The sequence below is a fragment of the Thunnus thynnus genome, chromosome 14 (genome assembly GCF_963924715.1).
Source record: "Thunnus thynnus chromosome 14, fThuThy2.1, whole genome shotgun sequence".
Classification (NCBI taxonomy): Eukaryota; Metazoa; Chordata; class Actinopteri; order Scombriformes; family Scombridae; genus Thunnus; species Thunnus thynnus.
In genome coordinates this window covers 3,840,164-3,857,319 of record NC_089530.1, presented here as the reverse complement: position 1 = coordinate 3,857,319, position 17,156 = coordinate 3,840,164, and the positions used below count along the sequence as shown (strand labels likewise).

Below are 17,156 nucleotides of genomic sequence, written 5' to 3'. Positions count from 1 at the left end.
GAGAAAGAGGGAGGGAAGAGTGCTGCTGCTTCTCCCACTGCGCCGATGCATCCTATATCAAAAAAAAAAAAGCTTCAAATTGTTCCCATTTCCCTAAGAGAACAAAAAAGGGCATTCAACACTTACCCACTCCCAGACACAAGACTCAGATTCAGTGTTCATTTGAGCCCAGTGTGCGTCACAACAGAAACCTCAGATATTTCTCCAAAACAGATGTGCAAAGAGGAGCAGTGAGGTTCTCCCTCTTTTGTTTGTGAGCCTGCCTGGCTAGGTTTCTCTATTTGCATCAGCCGGCTTTTTACAGCTTTGAAGCAGGTGGATGACAAAAACATCAATCTCTCCAGGCACATTGTGTGGCATGCACGCTCTGACACACTCCCCTCACCAGCTCTATACAGTATAATCACACATTCCTATTCTCTGTTCACAGCTCCAGGAATGAATATGGGCTAAAAGGAAACTGAAGGACAAGTGTGCATTGTTAGAGTGTGCTTTTGTAGTAATCATGTTTTGATTGGATTAGAATAGGAATTTGCTATATCTCCAGAGTTCCATTTGCCATATGTTGAGGCAATTTAATGCACACTTGTAAAGGGCGGACATGGGCTTATGGATTTAAGTTAGCAACAGACAATAAGCATGAGCCAGAATCATAAGGTGTCCATTTGATTTTCCTCCCTTTTAACCACCTCATGGCATTAATTGTGTTGGTGTGCATGCAATGATTCTCTCAAGCCCGAACAAAAACCTACAGGTTAACACTACTTAGCAGGGCTATAGTCAAAACCACATAAGCCTGAGACAAAACCAAGTGTGTGCAGTCCAAGACCAGGCCAAATGGGCTCAAGGCCAGTCAGTATTCTTCATACAGACAGTTAACTGTATCTTTTTGAATTGGTGAGGCTGAACCTTGAGATAGGAAATTGTGTTGGTATGACTTTGTTTGATTTACAGAAAGCTTTTGACACAGAGGATCACTCTTTGCTGTTGTCTACATTATAGTGCATATAGTGCAATTTGGGCATACATGCATATGAGTAGAACCTAAAAATATTGAATGTGCGGGGTTCCCCAAGGCTTCATACTAGGGCCTCTCTCATTTATCATCAAATCATTCATGCTAATTAGTGGAATCTAGGATAGATATCAATGAGATTGCAATCACTTTTAGTAAGGAATTAGGATGCATAAGTGAGCTCTTAGATAACAAGCTTTCAATATATTGTGGTAAACTGAGTCGATCTTGTTCGGAACTAAGAGGACGTTGTTGAGGACAAATGGATTGAAAGTTGTAGGGATGATATTGAACCAGTTGGGTCCAGTCCAATTTAGGGCAGCATATGGAAGGTCCACACACACGCTTCTGAACATGAGCAGATGATGAAATTTACATCACATGTACCCTCACAGACCCCTGCTGCCATGCAGAATTGGAAAGTATAGTTTTGGCTTTAATCCTCACCCTCAAAGTCTTTTCTCTTGTAAAAGTGAAACATAATGTTTGAAGACACTTCCAATAAAGCTGAAATCTCACCTTTGAGTAGCTTGTCCAAGTTAGGTTTTGAGTGTGGCATCCTCTTTGAATAAGCATATTACCCCATGTGGTCAATCAGAGGGCAAACACCCACTGCAATGTTAGCTGGTGAGAGGCGCAGATGTAGAGTAGCGGGTGTTTTTTCCCACAGTGGCCACAGGGGGCATCAATGTGACCAATCCAGCTGTATGTTAATAAAAAAATAATTAAATATAGAAAAAACGAATAGTTTACAGTGATAACTGATTAAGGTTTGCCTTTATACACATTAAAGAAGTGTGTTCTCAGAGTTACAATATTAGTACAAAAACAAGAAAAGTGAAAGTGAGACAGAAGTGAGAAGGATTTTTAATGGGAGAAATTCATAAACTGAAGATGAAACCTAATATCTCCAAAACATAATTGAGTATTTGGAATTTGCATAAATCTATATCCATTTGTTATGAGAGAGATGTCTCTACCCTATTAATTTCCTTATTCTATTGCAATTTCTTAGCTTTAGGCCACAATTTACCTCACTCTACTTCTACCTGATATCACATTTTATGGCATAGTTTTGCAGAATAAATGGACTGTGTTGTGGTTCATTCATCTTTCAGTCAGCTTTCACTCACAGAGCTTCTTTCAAGAATAACTTCTGTGTCAACCCATGCAAGGGTGACCTGAGCAGATGACACAGGTCAATAATAGGATTGAATCATGTAAGTCTACTAATATGCACGAGAGACTGATCTGAGTTACTTAATTAATAATAAAAATGTTATCAAGCAGAATGTGTTCCAAGAGAGAAGGCAAAAAAAGTAAAGGGAGCTTTACAGTATGTTATCCAAATGCCACTTTCAAGTGCTCAGTCATATTCTTCCGAAGTTGTAAAGCAGATTCTGCATATAAGTGCTTTTGATTATAAAAATGCTGACAAAACAAGCCTAATAATCATGCGAACTAACAGTAAAACATTGAGTATTTAGCTATATGACGTAATAACAAAAAATATATGTAAGCACAGTCTCATTCTAACGTCACATCAACAAGTGTTAGTTTTGAAATTCCGATATTTTCATAAGTCTTTGAAGGCAGCCTCGTGACGTCGACTGTTTTGCTTTACATGGCGGGATGCGGAGGCTTCCTAGCTAAAACAACTTCGTGACTTGGTGGTAAACTGGGCTTTTCAACAGCCTAAGTTGAAATATTAACGCTCAAATGTTTGGTTAAGGCTTTTTGGAAGTCGTAAAAACATTGCTAGTCTACCCTGTCTGCTTGCTAGCGTTAGCAAGGAAAGCAGTCCTCCTGGTTTGACAACTGACTGAAAGTTTGAAGAAGATTAAGTTAAATTTGTGCTATGGAGAGCTCATTGGTAAAAGACAACCCGCTGCTTTTACCTCTCAACAAGGACAAAACTATCTATGACGGATTCATCACAGTCCAGGTAAACTGTTGTTGATGTTCTTCCTGGTAAAAGAACGATTCTCCAATCTGCATTCAAAAATCTATCAATTAAAATGTTCCTCGCCATGGACACCTTTTTATGCTTGGCAGAATATAACTTCAGACATTTAACAAATGTCTAGGAGCCGCTGGTAAATTCGGCATACATGTACCTTCAAACATTTACAAAGTCAACATTATTATTATTATTAATGTCAGTGATTATTATAGATATGCGGACTAGGTGCAGTTGTATGATATAGGCCTACTCTGCATATAGTACATTTGCGAATAGGAAACCTTATATTGCCCAATTTCTGAATGGAGTTTGGCAGCTCACATGTTATTTTCTTGAGTGTTACAAATAGTTTATTTGTGATATTGTTTTGTAGCTGTCATGTTACTTCCAGTCATGATATTTCTTCACAGGAGAGAGACTTCAGAATGAGAATACAACTGCCACCAGATCGCCAACTCAAAAAGGCCAAGTAAATATTATCATTTCACCCTATCTTTACAGATACATATTCCAGTCAGAAAATATGCTAACTTTACAGTTGATGTCCCAATAATTTAAAGCATATTTGGCACTGGTGTAATTAACCACAGTATAAGCCCCTGCATAACCACAGAACATGGGCTTTATTTACTATTTTCAGTGGTTGTAACGATGTATAACTTTGTTCTTGTAGGCTGCACTGCTGTTGGCAGTTGAAACACCTGTTGCGTGGATATGAGCACGTAGTAATGCAGGTAAACTCTACATACAAGACCGAACCCTTTGTTGTATTTTTGCTGCAAGTTGCATCATAATATTTTGTATTGTGTTGTGTCTGTTATCTCTGATTGCGATCAGGTTGATTGTTCTGTGTTTTATCATTTTTGTCATGTCATTTTGGCTCCTTTGTGTTCGCTGCATCGTGCCTGGCGTCGCTCCTGTACTCTCTGTCACCCATCAGGCTCGCCTCACTCAGAAGCAGAGAAAAATATTTTTCACTGTTTAATTAACATCGCCTGGAAAATGTCCCTATTTGTTATGTGGCCCCTCAGGGTTATTTGGATGAGATTGATATTTCACCCCGGGCTGCAAAGTTCATTATTTTCACAGCCTTTAAGCTATCATTAATTATTAAAGCAGGTGGCAGCCCCCATTAATCACAAACACTGTGTTTGATTTGAATGGCTGGCTAGAGGAGAAAAAAATAGACAGTGTCACTTCATTATCCTCCCATTCAAGGATGTCTTTTCTCTCTTGTTTGACTTCTCACAGAGGCTGCAGCAGTCGGCTGATCTTGTCAGTTTCATTCTGGAGCTGAAGACTGTCTTGGTAAGGAGGGAACTGACACAGTGGTTAGCACGGTCACTTTGACATTGTTGGTTTATGAATAGGATGTAAATGGGAACCTTCAGGCACTATCAATAGCCTTGATTGTGAGACACAGGTGTACATATACATCTATTTTGTTAAATTAATGAAAAGTGTAATGGCCTGTGTGTTTGCCACCAAACAAAAACATGAGACTTATTGGCCCAGATTCAGTTTTTCTGTATTTATGTTTGCTTTCAGTAGAAAGATGGTGAAGATGTGATATGATGTGCATAGTAATCTGGGCTTAAAATAAGAAGTGTTCTCTCTGTCGTCGCAGGAAGTGGGCCTGAAGAGCCGTCCTGAGTGCCGCTCAATCCCACCTCCACAGTATTACTCCCAGCTCATCTCTGAGATGGAGACCCTTGGGTGGGACAAGTAAGTGGGCCACTAGGAGCAAAAGCACTGGCTCTGGAAGCAGGTTTTAAAGGAAGCTTAGCCACTGACTTGTCAGATATTGGGAAAGTTGACTGCACCCACCAAATTTGCATGGGCTCTGAGTCACCTTGACTTGCTTAGGGTTTGGTTTGATGGATATATTGACTAATGCTGATTGAAGAAACAACAGTTGGACAAAATATAGAGTACCAGTCAAAAGTTTGGACATACCTTTCCATTCACTTGAATGAGAAAGTGTGTCCAAACCTTTGACTGGTACTGTATCTATGGATTGTATATAATATCTTAATAGATCTGCATTACTGATGAAACAATCAGTTCATTTAAGTCATTTATCAAGGAAAAATACCAAATATTTGCCGGTTGAAATCTCTCAACAGTCAGGATTTGCTGCCCTTTTCTCTTTTTATGTCCTTGTTTTTGTGTCTTGGACTGTTGGTTATCTTGAAATCTTGGAACTAGTGATGACTTGAGCTTTTCACTATTTGTCACTATCATTCATAGACTAAACAATTAATCAGCTAATGAGAATAATAATAGATACATTAATCGATAATGAAAACAATTCATTCTTGTCTAATGTGGTAATCGACCAGCAATTCAGAACTGAAATATAATAGAATAGCCTAAGCTCTTCTCCCTCCAGCCCTCAGCACCTTTGCACGACTGACCGAGGACTCTCCAGCACTCTGCTGTCCCTCAGCTCTGTCTGGTAATGATATACTGCTGTGAGGTCATATTTTTGGAGAGAGATGAATAACTAGGCTTAAAAACATACTTTGCTCATTGATTTGGTTAATTTAAATAATCTGAGGAGACACAAGGGCTTTATGATCTGATAAACACTCACATTTCTCATTCAGACTGAAGCATACCTTCCTGTGTGCTCAACTCTAGATAATGCAGAGCTGTTACTGACGTTGTTACTTACTATTTATGCTAGTTACATATTCTGTTTCTTACAATTTGAGAGGTTGATATTTTATTAACTTGGAGTCCGCATCAGTTTCCTTCCAAATGAGACCACACTGTCAACAGCAGGCTGCATTGTGGTCAATCTTCGTTGGTTTTGCTGCGTCTTGTCCATTCATGTGCTTGTATGTAAAGTAAATGCAGCTGTATCTCTGTCACAGTAGTAAGCTTAGACCACAGTGGAGCCCCCCCCCCCAACCCCCAATCAGATATCAGCAAACAAACGCAATGATGATAGGATGATCAGAAAATGTACTGTATGATCATCCAGCCATCATCCAACCATCCAGCCCCCATGCATGTTCATCCAGCCCCCCGTCCCCCCCGTCCCCCCCAGCTGAAACAAGGGATGGGAAGCGAGAGAAAAAGAGAGAGCACACGACAGAGAGAGAGAGAGAGATGGAGCGAGAAAGTGAAACCAAACGGAAACTAAACCTTAGTGTTATGTAGTTCTTTATTTCAGCGTGTTGGCTAAAACTCCGGGAGCAGACACTCAGATTTCACGTTCCGTGCACACTGACAGTGAAGGCATCACAATATTCAAGCATACCAAATGTATCAGGATAAGCCTCTTGAGAGGAATCATCCTGTTTTCAAGGAGCTCGTTAAAGATGACATGTAGATGTAACTGTGATCCGTGTTACAGCGATAAGACACTACTGCAGTGCTCGCTGGATGAATTACCACAGAACGTCAATGTAAATAGTAGTTTAAATTGTAGCGATGATCAAATAGTTATTTTCTCTTAATGAACAACATGGTAATGTTGCCTTCCCCGCTTACATGGTCCCAGGATACGCTGAGAGTCATTTGCCTGCAGAATTGCCTGCTGATGGAACACGATGATCCCATGGTTGTCCTTTTCTTTGTAGAAGCTATACAATGACATTTTTTATATAAACCCAAGTTTATGGGCAAAAATAGGCAATTGTAAGCTGCTAACATGACTGTAACTTATTGTTATTAATGTTTTTTTAACTTTTGCGTGTTCTCCCCAGAGGTAAGATTAACATTCCTAACTGTGTCGAGTTGTATATATGAGGAGAAACCTCCACTGCTTTAAATGACTATATGGAGCTTGTGTTTTTTTTTCCCCCAGCAGTCTAAACTGATGGGAGAGCCTGCAACAACACAGCTCCACATTAACAAATGGCTCTTAATGACTTCCTTATTTTTAGTTATTGAGTTATAGTTAAATCCAGGTCACATTTAATAACTGTCAGCCCACGTGCGTTGACAGGCCCGGCTAATACCGCCGACTCCACTCGTCAGGAGAGAAGGAGGGGTGGGTAGGAAGATATCTATTCTCCCCCAGCTCGGATTAAGCCTTGACTACTACACTCATTTTCCACTTTCCTATTAATGACCACGGCTACAATTATGATATTAGCAAAATGCAAATGGCTCTAATTGAAGACTCTCAGGTTTTAATAGGAGAAGGGGGGGGTGAAGGTATGCTTTATGCTGGAAATGGGACCAACATCATTTTCAGTGTCGCGTTACGGTTAGGAGGCATTATACACAGTGGGCCTCAATCTCCAAAGCACTCGAGATTCGCTTAGCGTCTTAATTGGTATGGGCCGTGCTAATAGCCACCAGGGGTTTTCAGTTGTAATTCTGTCTGCTGATTGGGCCAGGTAAGTGAGTCTTTCTCTCTCTCTTCTCTCTCTCTCTCTCCCCCCATGTCTCCATCTCTGTGTTTTTGAGAGTGTGGTCATCTTAATTGGCTGGAGATGGCATACCATGTGTTAATTAATGGAAAATGAGGTCAAGTAGGTCAGCCGCCATCACTCGCTGGCCCCAAAACGTGGCCCTGGAAGCTCCGGGCCTCATTACGGGCACAGCTGGCACTCCATGTTCACAGCCTCTTGGTGCACGCACACAAGCGTCGTCTCTTCTTATCACAGTGTTATCACTCTGTCACACTGTGTTGCTGCTCTTCTGAGGCCAGTTATAGCGGCTCTTTGACAGCAGGGCTCTGCTGGGCCAACTAGGACCAGGGCTGAGGGATTAGACGCTTTCTAACAAGGGTTGTTTTTTTTTTCATCATCTTTGTTTTTGCTACATTATTAGGTCAGCTAATAAATTACTCCTATAATCATGTGATGCATGCATCACAAATGGTAGTAGGAGTTATGCAGTTACATCCAGTAAGTAATGAGAATGTCCTGGTTAACACAGTTAGACTGTAAACCAGGCTAATGAATATATAGGAGTCTCTGTGCTTTATAAAATGAGTCTGTGGGGTTTTTTTCATACATTACATTTGTGTGCATGTTACGCTCATCGTCCTCTATTTCCTTTTCCTTTTTTTTTTTTTTTTTTGCATGCAACACACATGTGCACCACATATGTGTTGATCTCACCGTTCATGAATCACTTAGTCGACACAAAAAAACTCATAGAGACAAGCACACACGTGCAAGCACAAACGTGCGTGTCATGCACTGTCTGGAAACAGCTCACTTGGCTGTGGAGTTGCAAATGGGATGCTCTCATCAGTCTTCCCAGCAGGACGTCTGACTGTCACGCTGTTTCCATCATGGCCAAGTAGGGGCAGCAGCAAGTCCCTGCTATCATGGGCGTGAGACCCCAGAGGAGAGGAGGTGGAAATGTGTGTGTTAGCAATGTACTGATGAGACTTTTTCCACTGCTGATACTGTTTCCAAAAACTAAACCTTAAAGTTGGCCGATACTGAATGCTGGTCTGACTTGTCCTCTCTTCATACAGAATGAATTATATATGCTTTAACAAACACGACTGTCTGTTAACAACAGTTTCCTGTGGTCTTGTTTTTCAATCCATTTTTTTTCAACCATTTATTGTTTTACAGCTTGAATATTTACTTGAGAATTGGCTGTTTTGTCTACTTTATTCTTTTTTTTACCTTAATCTTTTAACACCCACTGCCCTGCCCACACCATATTTTTAAAATCATTCTGAAACTTCAATTCTCTTCGCTTTTTGTGTAAGTACAGTTATCATACTGTGAAGTTTTGCATTCAAGGTTCATTTTGATTGTAATTATATAATGCAGGATAAGTGGAGGATAGTTAGCCTAGCTTGCTAATGTTAACACTAGTTGCTACTAGCTGTTACTGTTTTTATGTCATTTAAACACCTGTGCAGTGCCACTATCACACTCCTATACACTCAGTGTGGTGTTCAATCCCGCAAACACAGGGGTTTAGCTAGCGTTAGCTTTCTCTCTATCATGCGTCTACCTGCAGTGGTGGCTAGACTAACAAAACTTGGTACATTACCACATGCTTGGAATCACAACACTGAGTAACATACAGAGGTACAAAGTAACGCTGGGAGTGCAGATTAACTAAGCAGCTACTGATGTCAGCTCCCATGCTAGTTAACTGCTTCTCAGGCCATTTAAATTGAACTGATATTCTGTAATGAACAATTTTTAGTGCTTGTTCACAGATATTATGCCAATCAAATTACACTACCAATATTGTCCGTCTCTCAAAAGTACACAGCCCCTGGAGAACACAAATGTAGGGGGTCACTGCATACATTTAAATGAAACTTCTTCAGTTTGGTATTTCCAGTTTTACTGTTTGAGAAAGTCCCACAAGGTGTAAGGGTCCAGATGGTGGAACAGTGGGTGATAAAAGTTTCATTTAAATCTTAAGTTGCTTTCAATCATTTTTAAATTACAATTACATTTGGCTTTTTATAAATCTGCAAATACTTTATACTGTATGTTTGCCAATTAAGCCTTAACAGACTGCAGAAGTACAAAGAATATGCAGTGATTTACTCAGGTGTCATGACACAAATAGGATGAAAGTGAAACAGATATTTCTTTTTATAGAGCCAGAATTCTTTTATTCATGTATTCTGCAAAGCGCCAGCACTTTATTTCAATGATTTAACTTCTTTTATTGATCAATTTGATGCTTGTCACTTTGGTCACTTGCATAGGTCTATTAACCGGTCTTGCTTGACAGATTTGTGTATTTATTGCTGTGCACTGTAATGGGTATTTTATGGGTGTGTACTATTTGTGTACCTGAGGATACAGAGTGTCGTCTATTGAAGAAGTTCTCTACTGCTGCTAGATTATTTTAATCTGCTGTTAACAGGTAGCACTGACTGATATCGACATACTCCTGAAATTTTGCGTGTATGTGTGTTACAGGGAGAAGATTAGGGGATGTGTTTAGGAGATCTCAACATGGACATAGTTTTAGAGATGGGGAGATGGAGTAGACATGGGCGGTGGTGAGACTGAGTAAGAGTGGGAGCAGAGAGAGAGAGAGTCAAATCGGCCTGATCATGATATCATGTGTTTGTATGTGCGCACATGACACTTCGACATTGCTGCCCTTCGCCTGTGTTTGATTGCAAGTGTGCGAGCGAGCAGACACTTTTATGAGCACGGGCACAGCGGACATCGTCTGCCATCATTCCATCACTTCCCTAAGTGTGTGTGTCATCCCCGAGCACACCGTTCACATCACTCCTTTCTAACACACTCCATAAATCCTCCGCAGATATACAACCACATCAGGCCCGGCACAGAGCGTCCATCGTAATGTACTGTAAATCTGGAGGAGGACTGTCCAAATCCTTTTGTCTCAGATCGGTCTTTTGTCTTTAGGTCTCAGTAGACTGGAGATGGACTGGAGAGAAACTGGAGATGGACTGGAGAGGGGGAGGATCTGATTCTTTCATAGTGTGCTGGAGCGGCAGAGGGAGCAGTAAATCTGACAGCAGTGATGGTGCATGCTCTGGCCAGATCAGTGTTTTGTCCTCTGCCTCAATAGGTTATAATTAGCTCAGGAAGGAGGGGGTCTGGTTTATAGGGTGACTTAAGCTTGATCATTTGTACTCACCTTAAGGTCACCTGCAGAGACATCGTTTTATAAGAACTTGTTGTTTGTTTGTTATGGCTTTATATGACAGGTCCGGTACAGAGAGAACCATTATGCGGTGTGCAAGAAGGAGCAGTGGTACTACTAGAGATCAGTGTTAGGTTGAAAAGTAATGATATGGAGGAAGAACAGTATTTTCTGTTTACTCACACTGTACGTCGATTGAAGGAAAATTAATCTGCAACTATTTTGATAATCGTTTAAGTAATCTTCAAGCAAAAACAAAAAATTGATGGTTCAAATGTGAGATTTTGCTGCTTTTCTTGCTCTTACATTTAAGTAAATTGAATGTTTTTTTGAGTATTTGAGTGTTTGTCGAACATTTAATGACATCACCATGTGCTCTAGATACTGTGACGGATGTTTTTTCACTGTTTACTGATGTTTTATAGACCAAACAAGTGATCAAGATTAGTTGAAGTCCTAGTTTGATGAGGTTTGTTGTAAGAGGGTTTCTTTTTTTTTGAGAAAATATGAAAAAATGATAATGCAAACAATCTAGTTTAACCTTGTGCTGCTGTAACCTGCTGTAACTAAGATGGCATGTAGTTTAGATTTGTTGGACATTTTATAGAAATCTAACTAAGTCTGACCTAAGATTGGGAAAAGATAAGATTGCCATTGTGACTTTTATTTTAAAGTGATTTGGGTGCTTATTCATACACAAGGCCAACATATAACATCGCCATCACATTTACATAATGAGATGCATGTTTGCAAGGGGGATTTTTTGTGTCACTTCATAAAGTCAATAGTTTGGGGTGTCACTCTCCTAAAACGTCATGCCTACAATTCCCAGAATTGCCTCTAGAATTTTGCTCTTGTCACTTTTTCTTAAACAGGAAGGTAACCAAGAGACACACAGGAACTTTTTTTGACACTTAGACCAATGAAATTATTATAGGTGACCCCTCACTTATTCAGTAGTAGGGAACTGTACAGGGAACACCCACGTGTTCCTCATAGTCATTTTTTGAATGTGACTGTGTCAATTAGTGTACATTAGCAGCCTTTTTTATTGTGCCATTAGTGAAAAATGTATTAAAACAGAGCAGTATGAGGACTCTAGTTCTTTGTATCAGTCAGTTGATGTGCTGGCAGTGGAGTCCTGAGTTATTAAGTATTGTAGTGAAATTACCAGAGTGTACATGGAGTCAGTCTATTTGCTTACAGTTTTGTTAGGGAGCATAGAATCCAGACTGTTTCTGTGTTTACTTAGTATGACAATGATGCTTTGGGCTCAGCATGATTGGATTTGTTATAGTCCTCCATTAGAGCATTAAAAAGGCACTTTCTGGAGAAGAATGCAAATTAGAATTTAGACGTGTAAAGCTTGTAGTTCTGCCTTGCTGTATTTTGGTGTGAGCAGGGAGCTGTAGCCTGATGTAATGTCACCGTGTTTGTACCAGGAGTCATAAATCTGAAGGCAGAGTTGATGTCTCAATGTTGCTTTCTGCAGCCGTGATTAATGATAGATGATGGATGCTGTCAGTTTACAGTGTAATGTGTCCCCTTCTCTGTGAACAGATTCAATATGTTGATTTATTGTGTATACATTGTGTGTGTCCATCTTCAGGCTGCTTTTCATAGACACAGAGTTCCGCATGTTGAGGCTGAAGGCGGAGGACTCTTCTGGAAGGCAGCACATTCTCACTATTAACCTCAAGACTAAGGTAAGTCACACTCTTACCTGCACGCACAGGAACACACACAGTTTACTATAAGGACTGGATCATTTTCACACTGAAAATTATTCATCATCAAATGGAATACTCTACAGCTTGATGTTGACCTACAGCCAATCCAAATCCAAACGGGCTGACTTCACTAAACGCATATGGGACGTTCAATTTGCTGATAGCAAATCAGTGATTTACATCTGCGCCCCTAAATCTAGGTCAAACCAGAGAGGGTGTGGAGAGACATGATAACCCGCTGTGACTGAGATGTAGCACAGATAAAACATCTCTACATAGACCTCAGCATGATGGAAAACCTTGCTCTATGAATACAGAAAACCAATACACCCACACTCTTCTGCATAGCTGCTGTCTCCACTCGCAGCTATCGAGAGAAGTACACAAAACCATTTACCTATTGTAGGTAAAGCTAAACGCAGGACGGTGGAATAGCAGCGTATTGCAGGGCGATTTAAATGTGTGTGTGTCACTCCAAATTGTCAAAGAAGAGGTGACAGAGTGTGTTTAGTGAGATTTTTGTCTCAGCACAGATGATGGTTTTGGTTGATTTTTAGTATTGAATCTGAAATATGTCTCGTCTAGACTCTATAGTGGTCAGACTGTGCTAGAATAGTCTACATTCTTAAATTATCATGATCTTGTATCAGTTAACATATAGCTACAATAAAAATGCAGTGCAGTAAACAGTAGCGCCTCTTGTTAACCTTAAAGGACAATTCCAATTTATTACAACTTGGGTCTTATTTTCAGAATTTTGTCCATTATTTTTTTATCAGCAATTACTTTACTCACCAAGTAATTGCTGAGATCTGGAAACATGGCAACATCACTGACATTAAGTCTGATGGGTCAAGAAACACGACCAGACAGGTTGTAAACAAGCCAATAGTTTAGCCAGTTTATCTACACCACTTTACTTGGAGGTAAAAACAAAATCAGGGAATCCTTGGTTGCACTCCGGAAAACTGTGTGCATGCACAAAAACAGCAATGACAGTAGGTCAAAGTTGAATTAGGAAGTCAGTCTGTAAATCACATTGATTTATTAAGAGAACCAATGTGTCACTTTGCCCCAGTGGCTAACTGCAGTACTGCAATAAAAATCCCTCGCAGCCCAAAAAGTTTTTTCCCCATAGACAGCCAAGTTTTATGAGTTTTATACCTTGAAGTTTTGAGGGTTGACTATGATGAAGGTCTAATATTTGTATGTTTTTTCTAAAGCTAAAAAAGCCACTGTAAATTCTGATATAAAAAGAGGCATGGACATAATTACTGCGTCTCAAATTATAGCCAGGGGCATAGATCTCAGCAATGAACTTTGTGAGCACAGTGTTTTTAAAAATGATAGGAACGATGGCCAAAACTACAAAATAAGACTCAAAGTCAGAATAAAATTATGTTTTCCTAACATAACTAATAATAATAACCTGTAACATAATAATATTTGCAATGAAAGATATTGAGATGAAACATACGTTTCATAAAATTTATAATACATTTCACTATTGCACAAGTGAGGCTACCTTTCTCACCTCCACCTTTCTGAAACTCTTTTCTTAAAATCTCAGGCAGAGTAGAGCATCTATTGGCTGGCAGGAGTGTAAGTAGCTCACAGTGGGGTTGCGTATTCTGTGCATGGTGGGTGGGTGGTATGATGAGGTGGTGCTTACCTAAGCCCAGATGACATCCACCAGGGATAAGAGAGGGTGCTGGGACCCCACTCTGTGCCCACCTGCCCACCTGGCCCTCTTCACCCCTCTGGCACCGGGTAAAAATAGCTTGCAGTCCTCCTCGTGTTCCAGCTGCCTTCACCAGATCCAGCGCCAGGTCATCCCTCACCAGGCACAGCAAGGGAGGAGGCAGCGCTGGCACGGACACATGGAGGCTTGGGTGGCAGGGGAGAGGAAGAGCAGGGGGAAAGGAGGGAAAGTTGCATGATGTTGAAGGTGAAAGGACAGAGGAAACCTGGCTTTTATATACTGACCAAAGCTTATTATTAAGGACTCTATGAGGTTCAAGCAACATATTAAAGCTGACTGGCAGTGATGCAAGGGTTTACTGTAAATTCTAAGTTCTCAATTAAAAGACAGTATTTGAATAATTAGCAAGAACAAATAAAGCTAGCTAGCTCAGTAGTTGAAAAAACTGTCTCCATCTGTTTTTTTAATGTTTCCAGCTGACTGGTTTTAAAACAAGAACCCTGTAAGAGTGTCTTAAATATGCACTTGACAGTAATATCCATGAAAATGTGCTAAAACACTGAGGCTAAAGCTGTATGTTCCAGGCAAAAAGTCAATATCCTTATCAACTGATGATATGGAAATAAAAAAAGCATTGTTATTGTATTGCAGTGTAGAGCTAGCTACCGCTAGTATTATAAGTATGATCAAATCTTACATTTTGTCCTTATTTCATTTTAACATAACCCCGTTTGGTAGCTTTGTTTACATAATTGTACAAGACAGAAGTTAGATTTATATTTTAATGTCTTTAACTTTTAACATTACAAAAAAAAGCTTTTAGGGTGAGAACTAACCAATGCGTACGTAAAGCTATCTCTGATAACAAGTTTGGCTTGTGTTGATCAAGTGTAAACTTTGCCAAATCCAATATAGAGAAGGACAGAGCAGCTAACGTTAGCCTACACTCCGATATAACTAGTAGCATCCGCGACTGGCTACTACACAGTGGCTAAATACCACACAGTGGATGTACTGTTGTGAACTTTTAAGGCTTTTTGTGTAATGTAACCTGTAACCCCAAAACATGTAGTTCCCAGATGAAATGTTCTTTGGCTTTGAAAGTAAGCTAGTTAGCCAGACATGCTAATGATAGCAGCTTATGTTAGAGCAGACAATTATGATTTTAGGCTTTAGTCTTCTCACTAAAATATGAAAAATATGCATATAAAATAGTAAATAACAGCCACTTTTCGTAGAATTTACTTTATATAACTAATATATTAATAAACTTTAGTTGGCCCTTTTACACGAGTGTGCCTTACACTCAATCAAAATCACAGAAACCAGCGCCACAGAGGGTCAGGGCTTTACTGACCTTTCAGTATTCTAGCCAATGTAGAAACATCATGTAAGAGAGAAGTGCTAAGAGACAAAAAAATAACTTACAGAGAGAGCAAGGATTTTCTTACTGTAATAATTTGGATGCAAATGTCATGCTTTGCCACAGCAAATAAAACGTGCAGTTTCTGCCATCCTGTCTGAGCGTTATTAAAGCAGGGATTCAGAGGATCACTTATTTTTTATTTTACTCAATTAACTTAATTTAAGATACATAACTGCCCTATCTCCTACACCCACAGCACCCTGCAGAGGCTCCTGAATGCACAGCTGACCTGCCAGTCCCTCTGGCCATAACCTGGACACCACAGGTATGTATGCACTATCTGGTGCTGGTGTATCAGCTGCTACAAGGTATTTTTCTGTTAGCAGAAAAAAATAGTTCAAAAAAGAGAAAAATGGAAAGTGTCTTTGACCATAAACAGCAATAAGTATTTTCATTCATTTTCTTTATTGCTTATCCGCTAGAGGGTCGCGTGGCCAATCTCAGCTGACATTGGGTGAGAGGTATGGTACACCCTTGACAGGTCACCAGTCAATCACAGGGCTAACATATAGTTTAGAGACAGACAACAATTCACACCCACGGGCAATTTAGAGTCACCAATTAACTTAGGTTTACCTATATTTTTGGTCTGTGGGAGGAAGCCGGAGTACTTGGAGAGAACCCAAGCAGGCATAAGGAGAACATGTAAACTTCACAGAGGAGGGCCCCAGCTGGCCAACGGGTTTGAACCCAGAACCATCTTGCTGTGAGGTGACAGTGCTAACTACTGCCTCATTGTGCCACCCACAATAGATACAATAAGCATCTTAAACATCAAAAATATACAACGTTTTATACTTCAAAAAAAAGACGAAAATCTGTGGCAAAAAAATGTAAACCAATACTGCAAGCATTAACTTTCAACATTGAATTACACATTAATAGCCTTTTTCTGAGGTCAAGTATTTGGGTTTATACAAGTCTGAATTTAGAATGAGTAGTATTTGTTATTTCATGCAGCTCGTGTCTGTATGCATTCTATGATTTGTTCACAACATTTCTCATCATTTCAGGAAAGGCCCACTGTGATTAAATCCCCAAAAAAGCTACATAATAATGCACTAAAAATTTCCAATTTAAAAAATCACTAATGTCCTTAGGGTTGTACATATTTGAACTTTTATGAATTTCATTTAACTTTAGTAAAGCTCTACCATAACTCATCCAATCAGACTTATTGCAACAGCTCCTGAAGGTCTTCGTTTTATATTGAAGTTTTATATTGGGTTAGGTACTAGATAGAGAGAGAGATACTGCTGTGGTCAAGTGTAAAGTGCAATTGTAATTTATTTGTTTGGGTTGTTTTTTTTGGGGGGGGGGTTTGTACTGCTTAGATGGCAGTACTTTTTTCAGCACTGAATCATGTTTGCAGCTCTTCTTCTCAGGTTGCAGAAGGCTGGGTTCATACCTGGAGCAAGGGGTTAAAGACAGTCCTATCATAGATACCTTCAGCGTTTTTATTCATAGTTCACAATCAGATCAGTTGGATTTCAGCCGTCGATAGAGCAACCACAGCATTAGATGAACGTATTGAACATCATCAAACCTTATATTGCTTTAATTATATTCCCTGCAGTAACTGTGTTTATAGTCCTTCATTCACTCTGATATATAGAGGGATGATGGGTGAGGCATGTACTTGTAGTCTCATTACTGGATAGAAGTGTACAGCTGTTCAAACACTGCGTTGCCGTTCTTTTATTGATTGTGATAGAGAGTGGTAATTGTGGTGAGCAGTAGGG

General features: G+C 39.8%; 1 protein-coding gene across 1 annotated transcript in view; it reads left to right on the top strand.

Moving 5' to 3' along the window:
• The first annotated feature begins 2,605 nt into the window (after window positions 1-2,605).
• Window positions 2,606-17,156, top strand: part of fancl (FA complementation group L) — a 29,461-nt gene continuing 14,910 nt past the window's right edge. Inside the window, exons 1-7 of the mRNA XM_067609364.1 lie at window positions 2,606-2,960; window positions 3,389-3,447; window positions 3,652-3,712; window positions 4,230-4,286; window positions 4,606-4,703; window positions 12,166-12,262; window positions 15,611-15,679. Coding sequence (XP_067465465.1) covers window positions 2,874-2,960; window positions 3,389-3,447; window positions 3,652-3,712; window positions 4,230-4,286; window positions 4,606-4,703; window positions 12,166-12,262; window positions 15,611-15,679 — 528 coding nt within the window. The 5' untranslated portion in view covers window positions 2,606-2,873. The remainder of the gene's footprint in view (window positions 2,961-3,388; window positions 3,448-3,651; window positions 3,713-4,229; window positions 4,287-4,605; window positions 4,704-12,165; window positions 12,263-15,610; window positions 15,680-17,156) is intronic.